This window comes from Neodiprion virginianus, chromosome 2, assembly GCF_021901495.1.
Source record: "Neodiprion virginianus isolate iyNeoVirg1 chromosome 2, iyNeoVirg1.1, whole genome shotgun sequence".
Taxonomy (NCBI): Eukaryota; Metazoa; Arthropoda; class Insecta; order Hymenoptera; family Diprionidae; genus Neodiprion; species Neodiprion virginianus.
Genome location: NC_060878.1, coordinates 25,088,485 through 25,115,592, shown reverse-complemented (window position 1 = coordinate 25,115,592; position 27,108 = coordinate 25,088,485). Strand labels below are relative to the sequence as shown.

The following is a 27,108-nucleotide window of genomic DNA, read 5'->3' as shown; positions in this document are numbered from 1 at the left end:
GTTAACGGAGTCCGTGTCAACTGCGATAGTTGCGCGCGCACGGTTCCACGTTTACCATCCTACGAAAAATTAGATGCAACTTTGGTTGCCTATTTGCCGGCGCGTCGTCGTTCGCACCGTTTCCCTTCTAGGAATCCTCTCGACATCTAGACTAGCTCCGCTTTCAAGATGTGAAAGTCAGATAGCAATCAGTGACGTAATTCAATTGACTCAATTTTCGTCGAAATATATCTCATTGGTACTCCTACTATTCGCGATAACGTTTTTCAATCGTAAACATGGGTACACCCATACATATAATGGGGAATTCCGGTTCAACCAAATCGCCTGATCCTAGTCTTGTACCCACTTCTGTCAATTCTTTTTTTAATGCTCTCTCTTTTGTATTTATTTTACACCTTCTGGCGTATTAGAGCCAGTGAGAGGTCTTCGGTTCTACAGAAATTTATCTGACAGAGTAAAAGTCCTACCGAGAATATCCTGCAGGATCTTTTCTTTAGAAAATTTACCCTACATACCACAGTTCTGTAGAATATAAATTCAACATCGGATCGATTATAGAGGCAGTTCCCTGTAGGACTTAAAATCTGTAGGATAAATTGCGGTAGAACCGGTTCAATCTCAAGCCAATGGTAATTAAAAATATAATAAACTTGACGTATAAGAACTGCGAATTTGTCGCGCTTTTTTGCTGTCTGAATTTTTTTGAGAACTTGAAAACTAACATAAAAAAAATTGTACGTTTGGTTATGACTTTTGCATTCTTAAGTACTGTCGAAAAAAAGAAATGAATGTACGGGAATTTTGTTACCATTGGTTTTGTTTTCACGGAGTGAAAAAAAAAAAATTCAAATCTATCAGAGTGCGTTTTAACATAGACCTTATTGAACTGCCAAACAACACGTTTTTTTTTTTGTGCATTTTCAGTTATGTGCTTATAAAAGACGTCGAAGGTATAAATTGTATTTATTTTTATGTGTAAAAAAGTAGACATACCGGAGTATTTTTTGGAACAATAAGAAATTTTTTATTCATACCGATTTCTTTACAATCTTATTGACATTTTACTCTGAAAACTTGATATACTCCACACAAAAATAAAATTATTTATTATTTCGGTTTTTCGCATGCACAGGACTGAAAATTTCGTAAAAAAAAACGCGTTCTTAGTTAATTTTTGAAGATTTATAAATTATGGCAAAGTTATATCTTAGTCTACACTGCAGCATACATCAAAATATAGCTAAATGGAAATTTTATCACTAAAAAGCTGACCGAAAGTAAGTTTGTGAATGTTTCCGTACGAAAATGAGAACAAGACGATCACATGGCATCACATTTTGCGGATGCTGTTTGAATAGGACGTCCAAATATCGCTATCTTAAGGCAACACCTTCTAATCTTAATCCTTATCTTGTACGCCGATCGCTAGACAAGCGCGATTGATTTGTACAACATCCGGCTTACCGATCTCCTCCTGTCGCCGTTTCGCGATTTCCCCTGACGAAGTTCACTGGTAATAAACTTTCTCGATCCAAATCGAATTTAGGACAATACAATCGTCGTCTATATGCAGGCACACAGCATACCATCCATACATTCCATTTTTCTCCTTGCGGGGAAAACCCGTCACAGTGTACATATATCTGCTCTGCTGCGTTAGGGGCCGAATTGAAGAAGTTCAAATGATATAGGCAATTAAGTAATATGCGGGTCAACAATTGAGGGTATAATTAGTTGATTAAATAATTCAACGAGAATTAGTAGCAACGATTAACAGAAAAAGAAAGAAGTAATAAATTTGATTAAAAAAAGTTTTGACGCATTAATTATTTATGTTCGAGGTCGTATCGACATATTCGACATAGTAACGCGAACGTTTGAATCGCAAACGAGACGTGCGCTGCTGATGTATCACGTGATCGTCCTCAAAGTTGTAATCAGAAAAGTTAAACAAATTAAGAAAAATGCTGCGAATTCGCGAAATTTTATAGTCGCTTTGTCGATACCGTAACTAAGTCCGGGCCAAATTCGTGAACTACGCGTAACGATAACGCTTGACCTACTTCAACGTGGGATTAGATATGATACACCTAATTAAAGTTAAGCGATACCGATGCAAAAAGTCATACAGATCCGCGAATCCTAAGCTCATTCGAAATTGATTATCCGCGCGTTCAAGATGGGCATGCGTATTTATACGTTATAAATATTCCGAGGAAAGTGAAAAATCTATTTCTACGAATTTTAATTCAAATAAATTCCAGCCTCCGTCTAATCACTGGTTGGAAATCTACGATTATCTTCGATCTTATTATTACGTAACGATTTTCTCACAGGTTTTTCCTTCGTATTTTCACGACGAGCGTACTCAAAATTGTTAACAAAAATTTATAACTACTCTGATTCTAACTATCTATCTGCCTCGGGTTCGCATGACCGAATCAAAGCTTGATCTCCCGGCACGAAGTGACTGTAAGTTCATGCGGGGAATGCGGGTCGAGAGCTGATCATGCAGAGGAAATAGAGCGGCGACCAGTTTCTATCTCCATAATAGAAAGATGGAATATCTGGAGCAGAATGTGATGTACTATGGTATCTGTATTATAATACCACGATGCCGATTACAAACCGACCCGTCAGCACATGAACTCCACAGTGGAAATAATGTATCGATCGGGTTTAATGCACCGAGTACAAAGTAACAATCAAATTTTACAATGATGCTGTTGTCGTGCGATGCATATATCATTTTTATCTCGAAGGTCGTTGCTACATGCACGCCAGACGTGTTTTGCTCTGATTGTTCAATTATTGACGACATTGTATTTATGTTGTCTATTTTTAAATTACAGACTACCCGATTACACGAAAGGGATCTTTCAGAGCATCGGTTTCAAGGAGTTTCACGACTACTTGATCCTACCCGAGGATCAGAGAAGCTCCGATATGGTTAGTAATATTCTTATTTAAATTAGAAACAGCTAAAACGCAATAAAATTGTTTTAACAACAACTCTTCAAATTCATTTCCAAAACTATCTTCATCTTTTGGTTTTTCCGCGGGTGTATACCTATATTTGTGTTTATTTGCAAACAAAGTCAATCATCCCATCAAGATAATTAAATAGTGGAACGGTTGAATAAGAATGATTCTACTAAGTTTTGATGACAAAAAATACGATGTATTTTATGTATTCTGGGATCTGCAGATCCGCGCAAACAGTATTCGCATGCATAATTATACCGCAAGTATGTAACTAGGCTTATTCAGAGATAAGACTAAAACGCAGAATCTGGTGCATGAAAAAAAAAAAAAAAAGGAAAAAAAGGTTATCTAATAAAATTTATGGCGAGCGTTATTATGTAATATTGATCACACGGTTGTGAGTTTTGTCACTTGGTCTTTTCAAAACGTTACATATACGTGTAATTGCGAATTGGAATGAAATTTCGAGTCACTAAAAAAAGTTTTGTTATTGCGATTTTAGAACATGATGGAAATTTTGAGTCATCCGATCAGAAAACTTAAAATAATCACGTTGCTGAACGATCGTCATAGTTACACCTAAAACAATTTTGAAAAGGCGAATTTCATAAACGCTGTAACCTCTTATTGTAGGCTCGATTTTAGGATGAGAAAACAAATGGAATACAATTTTAAAAATGTAAACTGGAAAATTACTATCATTCCATTGTTACAATGATTGTAGACGGATTGTATTCAGCACGCAACTCGGTCCTTGAAGCGACCATAGATTACGTTTTATTGAATTATTTGAAATTTTTTCACCTCACAATATTTATCCACAAAATGAGACACTTTGAGCATACTTAGAGACACTCAGTCTCGACTGGAAAATAACACTAAGCTTTGTGAGAAATACTAATTTTTTTTTCAGCTCGAATTCTCGGTGCAAAATATTTTTTTCCTTATTAATTTTGTTACTCTTAGTAAATCTAGAGAAAAGAGTCAATGATACAGGTTTACAATTGTTTTCCATGACCGCATATTTAGTTTTAACTGCAAAACGTCACCGTGCTCAAAATAAGATATCCGAAATAAATGAAAACTTGCACCGTTGCGCAATAATTTCGGAAAGAATACAACTTCATTTTCTTGACTTTTATACCTCTCATGCCTGCATCATTTATTCCAGGGTGAAAAACTGCTGAAACTAGGTATCGAGAATTTGAAACTACGCACAAGGCGATACGCTAGGAGGCAGCAGCGATGGGTGACGAATCGATTCATACGCCGATTCGACAGGCAGGTATGTTTTGCTCAATATTTCCGTTGCCAGTATCGATTTATTAAAAAAAAACTGAAAGAAAATGATTAAATAAAACGAATAACGTGAAATAAAAAAATAAAAAAGAGTTTCCTTCCACCCTCCCATAGACGGGTAACAACTTGGCACCTGCACTTCTATTGCAGTAAATTATTTCATCCTCTAACTTTATTGGGAATATTATTAAACTGTGCTTTAGGTGCCCCCGGTTTATCCCTTGGACTGCACAGACGTAGCTCAGTGGGATCAGAAAGTTCTGGGACCTGCGATGTCCATAATAACCGACAGGCTTGAGGGTCAAACGCCCAGCCATAAATCCCTGAACAACAATAAGACTGAAAACTTCGCGATACCTGACAGCAACACCGAGCGAACTCGCTATTGCGAAGTAATTTTCACCTTACGGTTTTCATTTGATCATAAAAAGAGAGAAATTTTGGCCGTCACTTCTTCCGTCAGATAAAATTCAGGTTCAAACGATATTGTAATATTAGAAAGAAATTATAAGAAGTAAAAAAAAAAAAAAAAGAAAAACAATGCTAAGGAAATCAATTTTCACACTTCCATATAGACGTGCGAGAGGGTCTTCGTCGGCGACTTTCAATGGAAGGCGCACATGGAAGGCAAGAAGCATCAGAGAGTGGCGAAACGAAAGAAGATAAACCAATTGATGCAGGATCCAAAGTAGCTGAAAGGTGCGATATATTTTTCCTTTCACTCTCTAGCTCTCTTATTTTTTCACAAACTGTTTACCGTGGTGTTTCTACTAATTTGATTTATTATCACCAGGAATCGTACGTGATGTACGTACAGAGTAAAAGTGATGGTTGGTACTCAAACTTCAGTTTTTCGAAACCTTTAACCGGTCGCAATCAACTCAATGCTCAGGGTTGACTTGAGAAAAATCTCAGGCTAAGAAAACGGAGTTGAAAAAAACAGGAATTCTTCAAATTTATAATATAATTATGCATATGACGTTTTCGTGATAAATTTATCTGTCCGAGATGGGATTAGAGAACAAAATGAAATAGAAACTTGATATCAATGCATTAATCAGATGCATTAATCATCTTTACAAGTTGCCCAGAATTTCTTTCAATAACCGAAAATCTCACGCTTTCAATGTTTTAATTTTTTTTTTTCAGTAATTTTGAATCCAGATCTTATAAAAATTATTATCTCAAGTTGATATGACATGCGTGGAAACGAGAAACAAGATTCTAAATCTGGGTCTGATACGCTTGCCATCTGCCTTGCGTCAACGCCTCAGTTGAATGGGGCAATTTACTAAAGATTCCTAAAAACAGGAAGCCGTAGGTATTTTGTGGAAGCAAGGAAAAGGGCGCGGAAGTAATCGCAGTACTTGACACTTACCGACTCGCTTAAGCAGTGTTAACTGAGTCGGTAACTGTAGAAAATTTCCGGACTAAATTTCGCTTTGCTCCGTCCCTTCCCGAACTGCATTAACAATAAGCTGCAAAATAACCCCGTTCAGCTGGCTGACTTTAGCAATCTTCAATCAACGATGTGTTTTGTTTAAACATGTTTCAGATCAGTTGATCGAATGATGATCTGCTGGTTTGATCATCGACTAGAATTTATTCGCTTTGTAACCAATAGTCGGTAAAACAGTGCTGAAATTCATTGTATCAACCCCCGGGAGTGAATACGACAATCGAGTACCGTTTGTAGTTATACATGTACCGACTGACGAAATACCGCCGGTAAAACAAGGCCGCATGTACCGTAAGTCGGCATATTAACCACAATCGGATGGGTAACTCCTTGATAACGGCAACGGAACTATTTGGTTTCAATTTGAAATATTATAATGTCCGACGACCTAACAGTCTTAAAAATATCGTTCGATTTTCAAGTCCTTTGAATCAAATAAAACCCAGTTCTTCTTTTTGGATTTTTAAATCATATACTATCATAAAAAAGAGAAGAGCGAACCAATTAAAATAAGATATAGTTATTTCAGATCTGAAATATCATTTTTCTAAACCATTGAAATCATTGATGAGTCCAGAGGTACTGTGAATTGAAAGAAATTAAGTCGAAAATGAAGTAGGTATCATTCAATCATCCGCATTTAAATACGTTGGTCAAAAATCCCTTGGAAACAAACAAGTTTTTTTTTTTTCCGTTGTTATTGACATTCTATTCACCAAAGAAAATTATGCTTAAGAAAAATACCCTGTGGTAAATGAATCGTTTATAGCCTTGCAAAAGTTTTAAAAAACCCAGAAAGGTTGATTCTATATCTTGCCAGTTTGAATCATGTACGGAAATTTGCTTTTTCCCAACAACAGATTTGGCACAGCTCGCATATGTGGGATGTATGTATATGTATGTATATGTATTGAAATTTATTGTATATTGTTTGAATGAATACCAAAATAAATATATTGAATATTACTGTTTATCACAGGTATTCCTTTTCGTTTCCCTTCTCCTATGATTCAGGTAGTATGATTAGTTGATAACGATCGTACTACGTGAGCGAAATATTTGACGAATGAGTACAATTGTGGGAATATATCATTTCGATATGAATATATATATTAGGTAAGAAAATGAATGGTCCGTATTACATTCATCGTAATTTAATAACGTATCCGTTAACAATACTTATGCACAGTAATTATATATTTAAATTTAATATACATCAGATACATACGCAGGGTGGTTGTAAATAAACGCAATGTGTTTCACATTCGATAACAAGGAAAACTTTCATAACATGGAAGGAAACAAAATGCAATAAACCATGTTTTAAAGTTAATTGAAATCCAGATTTCTTGGAGCAACTTTTGCTTTTGTGAAAATTTGTAGAAAAATCCGTTACTTACAGAGTTGCTCAATTTTCGAAGTTATGTCATCCTTTGTTAGTCAAATTCTGACGTTCAGCATTCTTTTCAGTGAATAAATCACAAAGTTGGTTTCGAGCTTGTGTCACGTTTTCCCGGATAAACGATTGTCAGTTATTAATATTTAAAGTCTTGTTGGTCAGAAATCATTTGTAATGAGTAGAAACTGTTTGGCATCAATTCCAAGGATAGTAGTTCTCTATCACTATAAGTTCTCTTGAAACGTGAATCTCCAAAGCGCTCTGATCACTTTTTTTTTTGCGTTAAACTTCGAGAGTTTGTCAAAAGTTCATGTACCATAAATCAGTTGGAAATATTGAAGTGTTTTTGCCAACAATTCGCCCATTTATTGAATTCAATTAAACCAAAAACAAGTTCATCAAGCCCCGTTTAAGTATCGCGTTTTTTCGATTACACGAATATGTACAATTCATTATACAGTTATTAATTCTTTTTCTCATTATTCTGTCACCACTTATTTTACCGTCAATACGTCAATTATTCATGCGTAGTTTTTTTGCATTCTTTCTATGTATACATAAATACGCATACGATTTTAAAATACGTATGTACAAAGTGAGGCTCAGAAAAAGTTACGAGTTAACTCCTGCGAAATATGTCGCGGTAATGGAACGAAAAAAAAAAGTTTATGCTAAAATATCAATAGCTGGACGAAGACCGTAACTTTAATCAGAGAGATGCTCATCAATCGAATCATTCGGATGAATCATACCAGAGCATATATTGGGAAAATGTTGTGTAAGCTGTTACGTCGATTCGCATAGCTGACATGGAATGAAAATTCGAATGAACAATCACTTTTATAATTGAACACGGTACTCTAAAAACTTTCGTAACGGAAATTGGCAGTCCGGAATCAGGATTGAAAAAGATTATTTTTCATCTTTTAATTAGTTAGAAAATGACTAATTACTTGAAGTGATTGATCAGTCGCCTGAAAAGTTAACAATTACACGGGCAAATATTTTATCGGTACTCGTAAATTGAATAATCAAAAAACAAGTCAAGTTACCTGAAAAATGAGTTTCAAATCATTATTGCCGATCCCTGCTTACAGTGTAATAGATTCCGAATTGGAATTTTCGTAGTCCATTTAAATTTACTTGAAAAAATTTTCGCTTTTACACTTTAAGTCTATTGCTAACTTGTTGTTCATGTGCTACAATTCTGTATTAGAAATTGAGCGTGCGACTTAAATTTGAACAGAAAAAAAAGAAAGGAAACATGTTCAGTACACATTTATCTCTGCGACTTATACAGCTTATTTTTTCAACACTCCGCAGATCTTTTGAGACATTAACTTGCAACGACTCGTATGCCTCATCTTGTTCATGTATGAGTATAAACTTACTTAATGATACTTATGGAATAATACTGTTATATTATTTTTTATTACGTGTATATACACGACGAGAAAAAAATTTACTTGACTAGCATTTAATTGATTGCATTCAATGAAATATTTCAACTTCAACTGAACGTTACTTATACCCATGAGATAAAAAAATAATTCAACACGGTTGAGAAAATTCACCTTTATCTAATGAAACCACTTTGTTTTACAAACTGTCAATGCAATTTAGTCAATATTATTACGCTATTTACAACCTCACAAAATATTTACCTAGCTCTATGAGTGAGTATTGATTGTTTAAACAAATTTGGTTCTGTTCCACTAAAATTGAGACTTTTTTCTTGTAGAATATTTTTTAACAACCAGCGATCAATTTTCTTTACTCAATAAGGTACTCGAATAGCTTGTTGTTTCGTAGTTGAAGAAGAAATGATTTTATATAAGTTCAAGTAGGGCTCAGTTGAAGATAAAATATTCTCATGAAGTCAATTAATTTTTATTAATCGTTATTCCTTTGAATCTAACGAATGTTCTTCTCAGTGTATTATCTTACGTAGAATAAAGGACGCTCCCCTATCATTGGTAAGCCGAAAACGAGTTTTTCTCACTTTTGGATCACTGCGAGTAAATCACTTAACAGGATAGCCAAAAACACTGTAATAGTTTTTCTGTTCGGTCTCTCCGTCTTGCCGGAATTCCATTGGTCATGGTGTACAGCAGCTTGCTTCTCGCCTGCAAACAGAAAAAATTAACAATTTGTAGGTTCAACAGAAGTTGAAAATATTTTCTTCTTCCATACATAGAGCATTTCTGTTATAATCGAAACAAGATCGAATTTGCTGCAATTTTCTCGCATCACAGATGAGCGAACCGAAATCATGTAAAAAAGGTGATTAAAAATCTCAAGTCCCTCGACCTATTCAAACTTAGTCAAAATTAGTTCCAAATAAATGAGTAAGAAAATCGGTTAATTATTTGAGATTTCAATTTTAACAATTAACCCTTCTCCACAGAAAATGAGCTATTCCATGTCATGTATAGTTTTACAGTTTATACAGTCATTATAGACTTGAGAACTTTGCTAGATACAAGAATGATGCCGCATGGACGAAAACTAACCAATACAACGTTTGTGTGAATAGTTATTCTCAATATCACCCGATGTTACAGCAAGTCAAAAACATGCTAGCGAATACATTATTGGCACGTAATAATCTGTACAAATTTCAACTGAATAGGATCAATTTTTATATTTACTGTCCGCCATATTGGATCCGTCATGTTGAATTTTGAAATTGTGACGTCATACCCGCTTTCAGCGACCCCGAAAACCCCCGGGTAACATATTCAAAGTGAACACGATCAATTTTTATGTCTACTTTGCGCCATATTGGATCCGCCATCTTGAATTTTGAAATTCTTTCACCTTTACTATCGCTTTATTGAATGGTGAAATCTGTTACCGACCTTGAAATATAAGATTGTTCGGTAATTTATTGGTTAAATGGCCCGGAGAATTACTCATATTTGCCTGCTTTATTATAAACCTGAGGCAGTCCTCGTGTTCACTATTAAGAATTTCGAGTTTGAGAATATGTTGTATTACGCAAAGGATACAATTTTGTAATAATTTCATTGTCTGAATCTTGCCTGTGGGATAGTTAACTATATTATCATCGAGAAAATTTTTGTAACGAACATCCTCATACTGATTGAAAATTCGCGGACACCCCGTAAACCTTGACGATATTTTTCACTCGTAATTATAGAAAACGCTGGTATTTTTATGATGTTATTTATGAAAAAAATATTAGCTTTTCCTATTTTCACGAAGGAATATCGTCAAAATGTACAAGGTGAAAAATTTTTCATCACAAGGAGTTTCATCGTATAGCAATAATGATATAATTTACAATTCCGTTGTTAACGACGAAAGTTGAAAGTTTACTGAGTGTTTTAGTGTTGAGCATGTGAGAATTATAAATTATTATGGATCAACTTCGATGAAAATCATTCATTGACCAATTCGGTAGACAATTATTAGTTAAATGTTGGAAGTACAAAAGAAAAAAGTTACAGTATCAATCCAATTGTTGGAACATGCAATCCAAGTATACACAGACCAAAAGTCACACTGATAAATAGTATACAAATAAGGTTTCGCCGATGTGAAGTAAATGAAAATTGAAAGTAATTTAACGCACGTCGGTCCTTCGTTACACTCATGAAACTTTTTTGAACAGTGATAAGCATTTTTCAAAATCGTTGTAATTTTCAGAAAATATCCAAACGGGTTAGCCTTGCTTTTCGCGGTTGTAGGAGCAAAAAATTTTTGGTATTAGACTCTTTCGAGCGAGATTAATTCGACCTCAAGGATTCCAAAAGGGGCGTTTAAATCGTCGTGAGACCAACAGCTGAGAAAATACAAATAAAACATGGAATAATTCGGTAATTTATTCATCTTAATCCAGGTTACACGAAAACAGTAACAATACAACATCATACGTAATATATCGTTTAATCATGCAGAGGTGCGTTGCGCTTGTATAACGTAAGACAGAACTTGAACTATACTTACAAACTACGAGAATGTAATATTTTTCTTATTCCGCTTGTAAGATAATGTGTATTGCACTCCCTTTTCATGTTACAATAATCAGAATTATTATTTAATGTTTCATCATACTTTTGCATTTTTTTTTGTCTTTACTTTTACGCTATACAGCAACTTGTTAAATTACTACACACCGACACCCGAACACTTGTAACAATATTTAGGGCACATTGAATAAACAGCTGAAACTCGGTAGCAATAAATTTGTGATTTAACTCTCTCGTGTTTTTAAAAATCCTAGACAAATTTTATGTGTTTTTGCTGTCACTTTTGATCCGTTGTTCAAAAGGGTTAGCGTTGCTTTTTGCGATTTTAGAACCCGGGAATTTTTCTGCCAAGAAGCAATTTGTACGACTTTAATTAGACTAATTGATTCCTGAGGGATGCGAATGAGACATCTGAAACAGCGTTAGACCAACAGCTGGATAAATACTGCGGGATTACCTCGATTTTCGGTTTTAACTCTCGATCCGTTGCTCGCAGCGTATTCGGACTGCGTGCAATTGATTTCTCTCAAGAATTGATTTCGATATTCAAAAGTCAAAATTTCCAGCAGAAATCCAAAGAGGTTAGCCATAATTTTTTGAGCAACAAATTTGTACCCTCTAAATGGACGGTCAAAAAAACAATTAGTATCAACGGGAAAAACTAGTTTAAATTGATATCAATGATTAGTTTTGAACATTCAAGAAAACAGTGTTGAGCGTGAAATTGTTATTCGCAGAAAGTTGATTCTGAGGATCAATACTTCCAGAGTAATTAGAACTTGGAGAATAAAAGGAGTTGAACTTGATGAGTAATGAGTTATAAATTGGCTTATTAGAATATGGAATAAAAGTATACTTGTGAGAGGTGAAGTAGATCTACGTACTTTTAGACAACGTTGATAAGAATATATATCTTCAATCACCGATCGATATACACTGTGTACATGAAGTAAATACTTAGTACGTACAGCCGACAGGATAAAAACTGACTTTACGGATTATGTTGCGTTGGAAACAGGATTTAATGATTTGATAACCAACGGTTTATTCCCCTTGAAAATTAGAAAAAAAGAAAAGGAAAACAATAGATGGACATATATAAGAGTGGGATATAAAAAGGCGAAGAATCAAAAAGTCGACGATGCGAAATCCTGAAAGTCAAACTACCGACGGTTGAAACCGTAGAAAGACCATAAATCCGAAAACATGACTTGTAGAAAAATAAAAATTGATAACGCAAAAATGTATAAATAAATTTATACCGACATTCTTTTTTTGAGAATAGCCAAGATTATGAAGGGCAAAATATTGAATTGCGAAAAACCGAACAGTCAAAAAGTCAGACTTGTGCCTTTGTCAAAAATCTACCAATCCGATCTTATCAATAAGAACTGACCAAAGAATCGAAAGATCGAAATTCCGAAACTCGCTGAAGACAGAACCGCCAAAATTCTGTTCCTTCAAAATTCGTATCACGAAAATTCCGGCTTTTCGACCAGTCGACTTTTTCGTCTTTCGAGATTTTAACACCCACCCGAAATACAATACGTCAACGATAATAAGTCATTAAGTCTAAATCGTAAGTAGTACAAATACAAGTACTAATAAGAATAACGATGATAATCACAAGAACATCAATCGTAATTACACTTAAAGCATGAAATGCGACTTCTGGAAGAAGTCCACGGTTACGTATGATTTTAACTTGAATTGTAGAAGTTTTCTGCAAAGTTCTGCGGCTTCAATGCGGAGAATCTGCGGAAATCTAAGAAACTTTCCTTATATTCGGGGCAAAACTACCGGACGAATGGACAAACGCTCACAGATTTTATCGTTTTATACATATAATTCTCGTGAATAATTTTTGCATGATCGGTTGTCTGTTAACTTATCAAATTCACTGAATGAAATAGTGGATTGTGCACAAAGTGTAAAATTCATCGCTGATCGTATATTTATTTTCCAAATTTCATCAATACTCAGGTTTTGTGGCGAGTTTTATATCGTGAGAAAAACACGCATACAACATGGTTTCTGAAAAGTCAGAAACACCGAAGGTCAATGTAGAAAATGACATTTGAATTCGTAAATTAATGTTTAAACAACCTAAGAGAAACCAAAAAATGCAAGACCTTGACGTATAATTGTATTTTCCCATGTTCACGATGCAGTAATTTACTCCTATCACTTACCGTTCAAAACGTGCAGATGCACCAAAGAAGTGCTGTGCTGGTCAAAGCTGCAGGTGTATTCACCGCTGTCGCTCTTTGCTGCGCTTTCTATGTAGATTCTGGTGACGAGCTTTTCAGCAGATCTGATGAAAAAGGAAAGAATGAAAAATTGGGATCACCAATTTGTGGCTATGTTTAAATGCGTATCAGGAAAGTATTTTTATCACCAGGGATTTGATTTTGAAAGATGACGAATGACGAATAAAATATTTTCAAAAGCTTTTGCCGGTATTGTATAAAAATCCAGAGACGAAAGAATAACTATTCTTGGTTATTCGCCTATTGGAGAATATTTGAAAACGAAATTACGTAATTGGCACAGAATCGGTAATTGGATTGTCACGTTACGATTTCCGTGGAACATATTTCATCGGTACATGGGATATTAATTAGAATCATTCGAACGCAACGATTTCCGGATTTGATGAGCGAGTTTAAGTAATTAAGAAAAAATAAATTGTACAAAATGTTCTTCGCATATGTAACTATGTGTAAAATGAATGCTTTTTACTAAAGAATATTATGCCGTTATTCTAACGTACTCTGTAATTAATTTGTGCGAAAAAAGAACTTCACGCACTTTAACGACAAGTAACTGCAACAAAATTGCTATACGTGTATGTACCTTGAATTTTATGCAATCTCAGTTATTGATTGAATCAAGCGAAACGGGCCCGAAGATCCTGACTAAATTTCGTGAGGATTCGATGGATCCTAGAGCAATTCGTAAGGTCGAATGGATTTCGTGAGGTTTTTTTAAGTGAACTCCAAGCCGCACAATATTTATTTTTTCGTTGGTTCACTTCAGACAAACGGGAAAGGAATGTTGATTATTCTCGCCATATGGTTACATTTTCTATGAATTCGAAGTAACTCCATTCGCTAATCAAAAGGCAATACCTAACGATTGAAAAATATGTAACAAGAGACAAAACGTTCATCTTGAAAACTCTCAGCGAAATACGACGGACAATTTATAACTTGTCAACCATTGAAGGTACAATCCTCGAGTAATCGCTTAAAATATTTTGCTTTCCTTAAAGAATTTCGCAAAAAAAATTATTAAAAGTGTCCAAGTTGTCGAAGATTCTTGGATTTTGAGAACTATCGAACTTTGGCTGCTGAAAACTCTGTAACGGGAACTCACAAAATGTTGAAGAATAATCTAGGTGGGTACTATAACGATGCGATTAGTTATGATTTTTTCGTAAAAATATATCATTTCAACAAGAATTTCCTCAACAATTTGTATAAATATTTTTTGTATAATTATCAAATTAATACAAAAACAATCATAGCTGAATTAGTGACATGCTTAATTAAAGGATGATTAGCGATGTATCAAGCTGAATCTTATTGTCAGACCTAAATCAAAAATCCGACTTGGATCGGCCATTTTGAATTTTGGAAATCTAATTTCAGATTCAAGTTCTGCGGCCTCAGAAACCGTAACACTGAGATTACAGGATAAATTTATCAAATTTTTTTTTCACGCAAAAGTGGCATGAAAATCTCATTCTCGCAACACTGCTAAAGGGTTAATTAATATTTATAGATTTAAAGAAAATTGTGTAATAATTCTCTCATTTTATAATTTTCTGAATTATTCGAACATTTTTTATACATGTATACACGTTTATTTCCTTTACCGTGAACAATGTGAGATATATTTTCGATCTCCACGGTTAAATTTTTTTTTCATTCCCCACATTCTCAAGATAAAAGGATTCCAGACTTCGTGATTTGACTTGATTAAATAACTGATGCACAGCGCGTACTCGTAAATTATGTGCGATTCTCCAAGTAATATCGCATCGTCGGTTAGGTTAAAACTATTTTCAGATTCGAAAAACCTGGAAAATTCATGGAATTTTCATCTACAGCTCTGCTAGACGCGCTGGTATTGACTTCGAGTATGCGAAAGGTCTAAAATTTTGATAAATTATTCTCATTGTCAGAAAGACATATCGAGATATCACTCACAAAATCCATCCGATAAAAAAATACGCGTCCTTTAGTTTTCAATGTTCTGAAACACACGTGAGATGTAACGGAATCGAAGAGGGACACCACACCGATGTTCCTTCTTTGACCTCCAGAAGTTGGGTGTAATTTCTAACTTTTACTCGAAGTTGAAAACGAATTTATCTCTGTATACCTTTAATTTGGAGTTTATACTTGCAGGCGATCCCTGACCTATTTCCTCTAGGAGATCCCTGAGAGGGATCTCCTGCAAATATTTTTTTGGAGAGTTTCTTTCTCTGTCACGTCCGTAGCTCTTGACCGTCTCATTTTCGTTACACACCGTATAAATGTAAAAGTTACGGGTTACCTAATCAACGAACTTTGCGGACACACCGTCAAACGGATGTGCGTAACAGCTATGCCAAAACATTTTATACTTATTGCAAAATGTAACCGACGAGTTCACATATTCTTGTTAATTTTTCGACGGAAGAATCCCCGTTGATGATTAACCAGAGATGGAATATCGGAAGACTGATTATTGGTGGAATAAAAAAGTTATAACAGAACATTGATTGCGACGTTTGACGACTTTTCAATTTTTCATACATATTTTGTTGGTCTAAAACAATTGTTGTTTTATAAAAGAAGAATAAAAGAGATGATGCTTTACTTATGTAGGTATGTGCATGTACATATTTTTATCATATTGAAACTTTCGCAATTTTTATCCAGAAGTAATGAAGGGTTGAAAAGTTATGTAATACAATTTTAACCAAGATAGTGTTTTTCGTCTAATATTCGTTCAAATTATGACTGATGGTATTTAAAAATTGGGAATTATAAAAATTGACACCGGTGTTCTCTGAAAAATCGTAAAGGTTATCAAATTTTTGATTACTGATTGTGAGTTTGCCACAATCTATTTTTATGAACTGCGAAGTAATATACTTCTAATTGTAAGCTATAAATCTGTATAAATTTTTTTCACAACTTTGCGGGCTTTCGCTCTATTCGAACCTCGATCCTCTTTACATCATAAACTTTTTACGACAACGTTCAATATTTTCAAAATCATGCCTGAAAATGAACCGTAATTTTTGATACACAAACAAAGAAATAGTCCAGTCGGAATTTCCAATTTTATTTTCAAAATTCGCAAAATCCCATTCAGACTTGGTTTGGAACAACTACGAATTTTCTCTAGGTGCACAAAGAATCAATCTAACGTATATGAATTAAGTAAAATTTGATTGGAAAAAAACATTTTTGTCTACCGTACGCAAAGAGCAAATACCAAGAAAAAAACAGAAAAAAGGGAACCTCGTGCAACCAAATTCTTGATTCTGGAAAGCAAGAACGTTAAATGCAGAGAAATGCTAGGTTACAAACTATAAAAATAACTTGACCGGAATACATTAACACACGAAAATGACTAAAAGTGTTTTGCTCACCCGTTGACATGGTAAATTTTTACGTGGTCAGGAATTTTCGCACCATTTTTCAACCACGTGGGAACCAGGTTTCCAATCGTGCGCCACGAGCTTCGGACAATACACGCAAGCTCCACTCCACTTCCTGTCTTGTAGTAACGGTCCTTCACCTCGTGACCCGCTTCGTCCAGAATCCTTATCTCGGGTGCTGGAATCAGGTTTGTTTTTCCTTTCGTTAGGGTTTGCTCAAACAATTTTACAGCTGGTATACTACAAGAAGCCTAAAACTTTGAGAAAAATCGAGGAAACGTTTTCAGGATACGTGACGCACAATTTCGTAAATTTAATATCAATAGTAACATAATAGATCGAATTTTGGTGTTTCAGCAACATCTGTCGTTGAAATGATGACGCGCTAGCCTGAAATCTTGCAACAACTGACAATGAGAAGAATGAGACCTGATTATTTCGAGATATGATGTTTAAACGTTCTAAAACACAGTATGAAATAAAATTAAAAGTGTCAGACGAGAGTTAAGGTTCTCTCATGATTTTCCGTGATGATTTGAGTATATATTTTATAGCGCTAAAGGCGGGGTGTGGAGATGATTAACAGGGTTGAAGTTTCATCTCTATTTCAGGGCCCCATAAAAACTGCACATACAAACAAAAACAAGACCTCATCGCAAGTCAATAATAACAATTTTCAACTATTCTGTGCAATATTATTCCAGTGGTGTTTATACGGTAACTTTGTCTTGTTTTCTTGATGACAAAAATCCTAGATCGTAAATGAACGTGGAATTTTTGTCTTCTCCTTCTTCATCGTCAATATCTCACACAGAATCAGTGTTGAAGCGAGGATGAATATTTTCTGTACCTCTGAAGCATGCGAGTAAACGAAGAGGTGGATCCTGCCGATTCAAAGTCGCTCATGCGTCTGTTATGCGGGTTAAATAGATGGTAGCAGACGACACTGACGGCCTTGAATTGGTTATCATTTACCTCGGTTTGTGTAGATACAATCAATGAAGAAATTAAACTATGTACAAGTACATAATCCTTCCGACAAATTTATAGGTTACGCAACAGAACAGCCAGTGGTACAAAATGATGAGTGTTATCGTCTAGAGGAAGATAAGTTATACGAATAGTATAAAAATTCATCTACGTAAGGTGAAAGATAATTTTCCATAAAATTAAAAAATTCAAGATTAAAATTGAAAAAAAAAAAACAATAATTATTTATTTCATAAAACAGTTCTTTGCGTATCACACGAACGAATGTTGTTTCTGCGAATAACATTTTACAGAGGCAGAAAAATATTCGGCAGGATCAATTAGACAGCGCAGATCTTTCGTAGCGCCAAAGGATTTGGTGAGATCATGTCAGTGTTTAATTCAAGCAACAAAATATTTTTTTCACTGACTGAAAAAAAAATTATCTTTCGACTCCCTCTCTCAATGATCGTAGATTGCGAAGCGTTTCTTCCAGAAAGACGTTTTCATTGAACCATTTATTTTCGCAGAATGACTCCGAATGGTATCACCGTCGTTTTAATACAAGCTGATTATCTTGTCTTCATACCATAAAAAAGATGGAGATGAAAATCTGATTTATCTAGATGAAGATGAAAAATGAAGTTAATTGACGGAATTCTGTTGAATGAAAATTCCGGAAAGATGTGTTTGTTTTGTTGAATGGATTTTATCTTGTGTTAAATTTAACCTACATGAATAAAGAAACTTAAATAAATCGTATTCCAAATCCGTTCGTCTTCAGGCTAGAAAAACATTGTATAAATTCTAATATTTTCTTTGAATGTTTAGCTTGACATTGTATAGAAATAACACAAAAGAAAAAAAATAATTTTGTTTTCAGTTTATATTTAAATGAATAAATTTTAGTTTTATACATATAGATTAATAAACAACATATTCATTTATTACTTGGAAAATTTGCGTTTGATTTTTTTACGTTGATGAATAAGTCTTTAATTTTTTTTTTGATAGTATAAACAGCAGGTGGCAGCACATTGAAATATAAAAAGCAAACTTCATCTAATAAAACTATTTTTTCATGCATTAGTTACGTAGAAGAAATCAAAATTTGAAATCTAGAACCTAGACTCGAAATTCGTGTTAATCAGAGCAGTTAATTCAAACTTGAATAAAGTAAGTGTGATTCGCAAAATTTTGATCGCATCGAAGCTTATAACGTATCATTGAGGTTATGTGTGTCGAAATTTTAAATATTGCGAAATGAAAAATAAATATCCCAACATCTGCAAACTAGGTGGTGAATTATTACATATTATGTTCCAGAAAAACTTTTCACGTCGAGATTACAAATGATACTGATGGATTGACAACTTATGACCTGAGACAAGAAAATGGGATGCAAGTGCACAGCTGTCAGAATCTTAAAATTTAATTTTAGATCTATGATCTGCAATCCGTCTTCAAAAATGTTTTAACGATTGTCCAATGTACTTTACAGTAACGCAATGAAATCAAAGTTTCGAGCTTTGAGTGTAAAGTGACCCGGAAAAAGCATCAGCGAGTGGCGGTTTTGAATCTAGTAACAAATAATCATCGCTAAATTTCTACGCACGGAGCTTTAAGCTCGAGTCAATGAAAACAACGTTTGCCCGTATTTTATTCGAATTTTCCCCCGTTCTCTTTGCTTTGCTTCTTATTAATTCCGTCCTAATCGAATAAAATCAGCTCGCTGCACAGCAAAGCGTAGCTTTTAATTGGGTTACTTTCGCAGGTACTCCGGCGGTTTGTGAGCATCCGCGTTTACGTTGCCGCTTCCGAATTACGTAGACAGGAAGTAGGGAGGAGGAGAAAAGAAGAGCAGGCGGAAAAAAATCTACTTCAAACTGCGTACAGAAGAAAAGTTACGGGCCTACTTGGCGATTCATCCGAACCGCTTTGTTAACGGGATATTATAATCAATAACTGGCAACTTTATAATAACGCAGGATCAAGTTCGTTTTCGTTTTCAAGTTCCCATATCTCCACCTTCTTCGTACCTTTACTCCCATCATTATCCCTCAGCTTTCTCATCTCCATTTAAAAAAAAATCCTCTCACGCACACTTGGATCTGCCATTCGACGTAGGTACAGATTTATAGAATCCTGTACGTGTATCATATACACACGTCTGTATTTACATTGCATACCTGTACGAGATAGACGTTTTACGAGAGAAATGAAAGATCCCTTCTTCCTTCAAGGCAAATATCTTTTACCATCGTCGTCGTGCGACGCGGACGAATATATTTTTTATCCCCCCGTTTTTTTTTTTTTTTTTGTAATTCGCGAGCTTTCTGTCGCCGTCTGATATTTCTCGTTCCCGAGTGATTCTGCTTCCCCTTCAGGCAGTATCTGGGCACGATATTCCGCCTAGACCGTTTCTGCATATATTCACCCGGAAGAAATGTATACCCATACCCATCTCGACCGTCTTTCTCCATTTCATTCCGTATAAGTTTCGCCTGGCAACTGTAACGCGTGTTACGATTTAACCTCTAGTTTCCATCGTTTCCTTATTTTAATCTGGGAATCCCGGTGAACATCGCGTATCTTATTATAAATATAGACAGACGATCGTAATCTGTTGGTTATGACGTTTAACATCCATCGCTATTGACCGCACATAAAGCATCCGATATGTCACGTATGCCGGAAATTGTTCGCCTTGCAATTTCTGTACCATTGCGTTCGGAATGAAATGTTTACGTGACGTCAGAGTACAGATGAGCGATCAAGACGCGAAATGTCAATGAACAGGATGTACGTTTGAGAGCAAAAATATAAATTAACGGACTCGGGACGTTCGATCGCTCTGCAAGAGGTCGTACCGTAAAACTCATGTTAGAAATGTCGAGAGAACACACGAACAATATACCTAGATACGATTTTTCGTGATTACATAAATTTCTTGTGTACGACATAAAGGAAAAGAGTCGTTTCTTGATTTACGGTAACATTATAAGATACGGATCTCAGACTCACGAGAAAAAGTCTCGAGACGCCCCCCTCCACCGCTATGGTTCATTTTAGGATATGGTATTCTTGATCGAAATCTAAGAATCACGTATTTTTTTTTTTTTTTGTTTTTTTATCTACGGTAAAACGTTTTAAAACGGCCAAAATCGCATGCTATTAATTGAGATATTTGAATGAAACCAATTGGAGGATAATTGTCGTGGCGAGTAATGAAAGATGCATTTTGTCGGTCACGGCGGGGGTTGAATGGTCAAAAATTATAGGGGTTGAAAGTTACGGATTATTTGTAAGCAAAAAACCGTTGCTCGTATTTGAAAGCAATTAATTGCATTTGAAAGAGCAGAAAAAAGTAGGAGATACGTATTTTTGCGTTTTTCGAATTAATGTCACATAGAGGGTGAACTACCTCTATATACGTACAACCAAGTTCCCATTGAATTGGTACTATTTTGATTCACTTCGTCTTATTTAATATAACAAAGCTCTCCGCAAGCAACAATTGGGGAGCTTATTCGTTTAGATAACATTCGGTTGCATTGATGACGAAAGCCACCCTCCCAAAGGGTATACCTGGTTAATTAAATAAAAAAGGTGCCAAATGCCTCTGTCTCGGGGTTGTCAAACTAACCGTTCAGAAATGTTTCTTAGGTCAGAAGAACATCTGCCCAGTTGTTCATAACTTAATAACTTCCTCCACCCTCTCCGGGGGGGATGAAAAATGACATTTCATGCATTCGATTTTTTATCTCAAGACTCGACTGACGAATCCTTATTTTATTACCGTATAATCGCGATCATAAATCGTTATCGTAGTGATTTATTGCATCATTAATAGCATATTTCGCTTCATATTATTATGAACACTACAACAGGCAGTCAATGTAATTTATTCGTTGAGTTTAATGCACTCGAATTACCATGACTGGCCTATCAAGTTGAAAAAAAAAAAAAAAAATCTAAATTTCTAATTTGACGACCAAAAAGAGAATAATTCGAGGTGACATCAAATTAGCAAAAACAGTCGAAGTTCCTACCAGATATTTATGCATGTACTCTAATGAAGCGAAAAGTGCGGAAAATCCGACCTAAATGTTTTAGAGCAAGTATCCAAGTATAGATGAAGAGTAAAAAATGGATTTATAATTGGGCTGCGAGGCCGGTAAAAATTTCCGAATGGACACATTTTTAATCGGGATGCTATCATTTATTCTGGATTTATTATTGCCCACGTGACATTGTTAACATAATCCGTGAATTTAATAAATCCAATCTCCATGTGAACCATTGGCTTTACTTTCGTTTTATTGCGTTAGGGTGAAAGGCTAATTGTAGGGAAAATATCACGGACGTACAGCGTCAGAATTCAAGGATCTGAATTTTCGGAATTGAAATTCTTATGTACTATTGAATTTTCAGCTAAAGTATTACTTTTCACTGTCCTCTCTCGAAGTGTCCGTGTCAGGTTCTCATAGTTTCAAGTGTAAACGGATATATTATCATTTCAGAGTCATATACTGTAAAAATTGGCGGTGTTAAAGTTTACCAATAGTGACCAATGCGAACTACTATAGAACAATAATTTTTGTGGTCAATTCAGAACTTGAATGTCAGATAGTGTTAGATTGACGCTAAAAAATATTCTTTAGAAATTCACGGCGCATTTTTTTACAGTCTAGTGAAGTATAAGCTGCGAACTTTCTACAATCTGATGTATTGAAGACAGAGCGAATGAAGGCACAATGGACAGAACTTCATATTTAAAAGCTCCTTATTTTGGGTGAAAGAAACACACCCCTAGAAGTTTCAGATCAATCTGTGGTCCGGAGGTCTGGTACTCTCCATATGAGTGCGGATAGGTGGTTTCACCCACGTTTAGCACTCTCGACATACGCCCTAAAAAGGCAGATCAAAAACAGGCATTGTACAGAAAGGTCAGCCTTCGGCTCTTTATCGATCGGGCTGTTTCTCGACTTGAATACCGTTTTTTATTCGTAAGGATGTATGAGACGTCATAAGAGACAGCCTGATAAAAAATGTGTTGCAATCGAAACATGAAAAAACAAAGGCTTGGAAAGTGCGATTGAAGCAAATTAGTTAAATTTAATTGAAAAAGTCCCTGTTGACCAGATTTTTTTTTTATATTGTATTTTAACTGTAAACATATTGATACCTAATAACAACTGCAGAGAAAACACATGGTTCTATTTTTGTAATAGCTCATTCTATTTATGAATGAATACCCTGTAAATTGTCTGAAACGGTTTTTTTTGAGTTCGTGAGTTGGTAAAACAAAAATCGAATACATATAGTCGTCTCGATTTACAGATGAAAAACTCGTGTTTCAGAACAAAAACAAAGCTGCCATCCAGCCCAGTTTAACTCGGATAATCGGTAAAAATTCACTTACAAATGAAATCAACTATTGGTCATTGAAATCAAACAATCAGTACGAAATTTTTTAATTAAATGCATGAAATTTCAAATGTTGGTTGCACCTATTACTTTGTAATCCAAAAGCAATTTCTGATCAGATAAAGCATAACTTTAATATGACGCAGTGTGCTTGGTGCCATACCCCGATTTTACAACTTTTTGTACTTCGTTTTTCAGTGGTATACGTTTGTCCTTTTTTTGCCATCCAGGATCTAGGTTTTAATTTTATGGCTGGTGTAATTAATCTGGAACTTGGCAGTAATGTTTTACATCTACAATGGTCTGCCACTTGTCATCTTCAATTGGAAATAACTCAAGGCATACTTGTTCGATTGCATTAAAATTTCGGGATCAAATCAATGTAATACTATACTATACGAGTTCTTGCTACCGTGTGAATCTCTACAAAAAATATTCAGTGTCTCGAGAGATTTCGCGTGTGGGGACGTCACTGTCGAGTTTGCTCGGGAACAGCTGGCAAGCGCCGGCCATGAAGTTGAAATCAGTAGCCAAAGTTAGCGGCCATACGCATTAATATTTTTTAAAAAAGGCGGGCAATGAATCGCATAAGGCAAAATTTCATTCAATTTCATGAAAATCTAAAACTTTCATCAATTCGTAAACATTGAACCGCGCTACATAATTTTATCTACAAGCTAACTATGGCTGCAAGTTTCAGTCTTATGGCATGGACTACGTGAACTTGGCTGCGATTCTTGATGATTGGGTGTTTACAGTTTAAATTAAGAATTTTCAAATATTTTCCTGTATTACGGGAACTTTTTCAGTTGGATGTAACTAGACTAGCTTCAGTGTCACTATTCCAAACTTTGTTGTATCACGTTTTAGTGTCAACACGGTTTGTCGACCCGTCAGTACGTTCCATATCTATTTAATCAATACTTCTTGTAACTTACAAATAAGATAGTGATTAAAATTTTCCGATCGAATTCTGCACCGCTAACTTGCATTCATTGCAGCTTAGGATTTCATGGTAACAGTGAGTTATCCGTAATTTAAATCGGTAGCGAACAACATCGATCCAAAAATTCACACTTCGTTGTACAATCTGCTGTAGTCTTAAGAGTAAAATAATTTTTCGAAACTGATAGTATACTGAATGACTGTTATCTATACTTAACAATTTTTTTAGTACAGTAAAAGGAGAAAAAAAGGTACCGTGAAATGTACCTTAATTTCGGTCACCGGATTATGTGTGTGTATGAAAGCGAAATTGAGCTTCTCAAATTTAATGTTACATAGGAAATGATAAATTATTGTAGTCGGAAAACGGCGATACTATTAATCATAGCGAAGAATGGAATTAGCCTGATTATCTTAAGCGAACGAGATTTAATCTGCTTGCCCCTACTCGCGTGCCGTAGAACTTTGTTCAAAGGAAAATGTTCAAAATTTACGTCTCCGTGTATATTAGTCTCAGAGTAAATTATTGCTTAAGCTCTTCTAATAAGTAACTAATATGAGTTGTATATTTAACTCTGCTCCATGAGATTGTGGAAAACATACAGGAATACATATTCAACCAATAGATTCTCATTTTTAAATTTTCAATAATCATTCCATAGAATTCTTCATTTCTTCGGCAAATCGTGGGAAAATTGTTCGCATAGATATTCATGTATTTCCGTACAATTTTTCTCTCTGTGAAAACTTCCACGTACATCGGTTACATTTACACTTTCTTTATTTCTGTATAAGTTTTGTTTTTTTTTTTTTCATTTTTTCTCAATGTTTGTCTAAAACATTTATGCCCTGTACTGATAAATTTTAACTGTGTATATTTTGCCGGAAACTTACGAATAATCGAAACTGGCAAAATTATTTTTCTCTTGACACCTGTAGCACAACGAGAAGCAAAAAACTAACAGTCGCCAAGTTCTCCGATTTATTTGATTCAAGTGACGTTCATTTCAATATGTTCAATAAATTTGGTCGTTTGAATTTTTTATGGACGGATCGTATTGAATTTTTTTATTTTTTCACCAACGAATATACTTGGTGCATGCTGTCAAACTCCGAATAATAAGAATCCCCTGAAGCGTATAGGAACAAAAATCCTGCGTAAAAATACAAAAACCAACAAAATAACGACGGAATAATACAAGTAAAGAATTACAACATTTTTCCACACAAATTCGAGCCTGTGTTCAAATTAATCACATGTTTTTGAAAAAAGTATCATTGAGTTACGTACACAAAAATTGTATTTCATACCTCTTGCTCTACATAACATACATACTACTTCCTTTTCCCACCGAAGGCGTCGCAGTTTTTAAGCTTTTTACACCCACTTCCAGGAGTAAAAACCCCATTCTTTGCCTTGTGCCAGTGGAGTCGGTTGCTGTAGCAGAGCAGTAGAACAGAGAGAAGGAAAGTTAGTCTCTTGTCAAACAAAGAATGTCGCGCTCGGCGCTGGCAGAAGCGCAGCCCATCGGAGAAAAGGCAATTTCGTCCTGCACTCCTGTGAGTTTTGCTCAGATTTGGAACTTTATCTTACAGGACGGGAGCTTACAGGTTACATCAAGATGTGTGCACGAGTATGCAAACGTGAATCAATTATTCACTTTCGATAACTAGTCAGGTCTCTTCAATCGTCATGTAAAGTATGACAAGGATACTGCTGCTTCTCCATTTTGGAAAAACAAGTTATATCAGTCAGTTCAAATGATCGCATAACAGTGCACGATTAACGAAATGATGAATTATATTGGAGACTATATGTATATTTGAACTGAAACGTGGCTGCCGTAACGAGCTTTGAACATCCACGTGTGTGATCTAGAGAAACAGGCCCTGCATACAATAACGATAGAACTTAAGTTACAGGTAAGTTCGTTCAGTCGTTCAGTTCTAGCGTGATAGAATGATCTTCACAGCTAGGAGAACGATTCTTTTTTCGTATCTTCTTCTGTTTTAGTTTGTCACATTCTCGCGCCCAACTTCCTTCGGCGCCCGATTTTCTTCGCTTCGGTGAACACGTTGGTAATATTTCACGTGCTACAATCTACAGCAAAAAAAAAAAAAAAAAAACAGGATAGAAGTGTCAAAACTGCGTCACAGCGAGGCATCACCGAAGGACCATGCAGAAGTAATTCTTGTCCTTGCCGTATCCGAACACGTGTCGTTTTCGACGCGTTATTCGAATAATGTTACTGATCCAACTGGGGTTTGGATGCTTGATCCCGGGATGTCGCGTGTAGCGTGAACGAGCAGACGGGCACCTTCCCCTGTATATTCGTCCATACATGTACACCCACATAAATCCTGTAAACTCTGGAAGCACGTGTAACTTTAGGGCCAATTTAAAGTTGTCCCTCGTCGTTCGCACCGGCCAACCGACTCGATCCGTTCGGTTTTCACAGCAGCACCGGATACCCTGGCAATACTTGAAATTCATCAAATGTTTGAGAGAAATTCAAATTTATCCATGCAGGAATAGCCGCGTGAGAGGTAACGGAGTGTGAAAAGTTGCGTACACGGAAAGTTGCAGACTTGTGTGATCTGGACCAGACGAGAGCAAGAAGAGGCTAAGAAATTGATTTAACAAAGTTTCCAATGCCTGGAACACGTCCGTTTGCCGCACTGCTCTGAAAAAGATCTCGCTGATATTGAAATTGTGAAAAAATTCACATAAAATAGATTTGGCGCGTTATAAAAATATTTCGCTGAAAGAGTTTCTAGAAAAATTTAATTGCTTGCGAAATTTTTCATTCCACTTGTTACTCTGCGGTATTTTCACTTATGGATCGACTTATGAATAATATATACGAGTACAAAACGCATTCAGATATATTAAAATATATCTAATATACCCGAGGTACTTATGCCCGGATATTTAAGATCGAACTAATCAAGAAGTTGGCCGAAA

General features: G+C 35.4%; 2 protein-coding genes across 4 annotated transcripts in view; one reads left to right on the top strand and one right to left on the bottom strand.

Moving 5' to 3' along the window:
- LOC124297587 (tRNA dimethylallyltransferase) overlaps positions 1 to 6,719 on the top strand; it is a 119,962-nt gene extending 113,243 nt beyond the window's left edge. For 2 of the 3 annotated variants that reach the window (XM_046748774.1, XM_046748773.1), the window contains 5 exons: positions 2,856 to 2,952; positions 4,160 to 4,273; positions 4,491 to 4,679; positions 4,863 to 4,986; positions 5,081 to 6,719. In XM_046748774.1, coding sequence (XP_046604730.1) covers positions 2,856 to 2,952; positions 4,160 to 4,273; positions 4,491 to 4,679; positions 4,863 to 4,979 — 517 coding nt within the window. In that variant the 3' untranslated portion in view covers positions 4,980 to 4,986; positions 5,081 to 6,719. Of the gene's footprint in view, positions 1 to 2,855; positions 2,953 to 4,159; positions 4,274 to 4,490; positions 4,762 to 4,862; positions 4,987 to 5,080 lie in introns of all 3 variants that reach the window. The other variant, XR_006906638.1, reaches the window with a different exon arrangement.
- A 1,501-nt stretch (positions 6,720 to 8,220) lies between these two features.
- The window catches only part of LOC124297586 (zwei Ig domain protein zig-8-like), a 183,142-nt gene continuing 164,254 nt past the window's right edge, over positions 8,221 to 27,108 (bottom strand). Inside the window, exons 5-7 of the mRNA XM_046748772.1 lie at positions 16,791 to 16,977; positions 13,333 to 13,454; positions 8,221 to 9,271 (exon numbers count right to left, since the gene is read on the bottom strand). Of these exons, the coding sequence (XP_046604728.1) occupies positions 9,144 to 9,271; positions 13,333 to 13,454; positions 16,791 to 16,977 (437 nt within the window). The 3' untranslated portion in view covers positions 8,221 to 9,143. The remainder of the gene's footprint in view (positions 9,272 to 13,332; positions 13,455 to 16,790; positions 16,978 to 27,108) is intronic.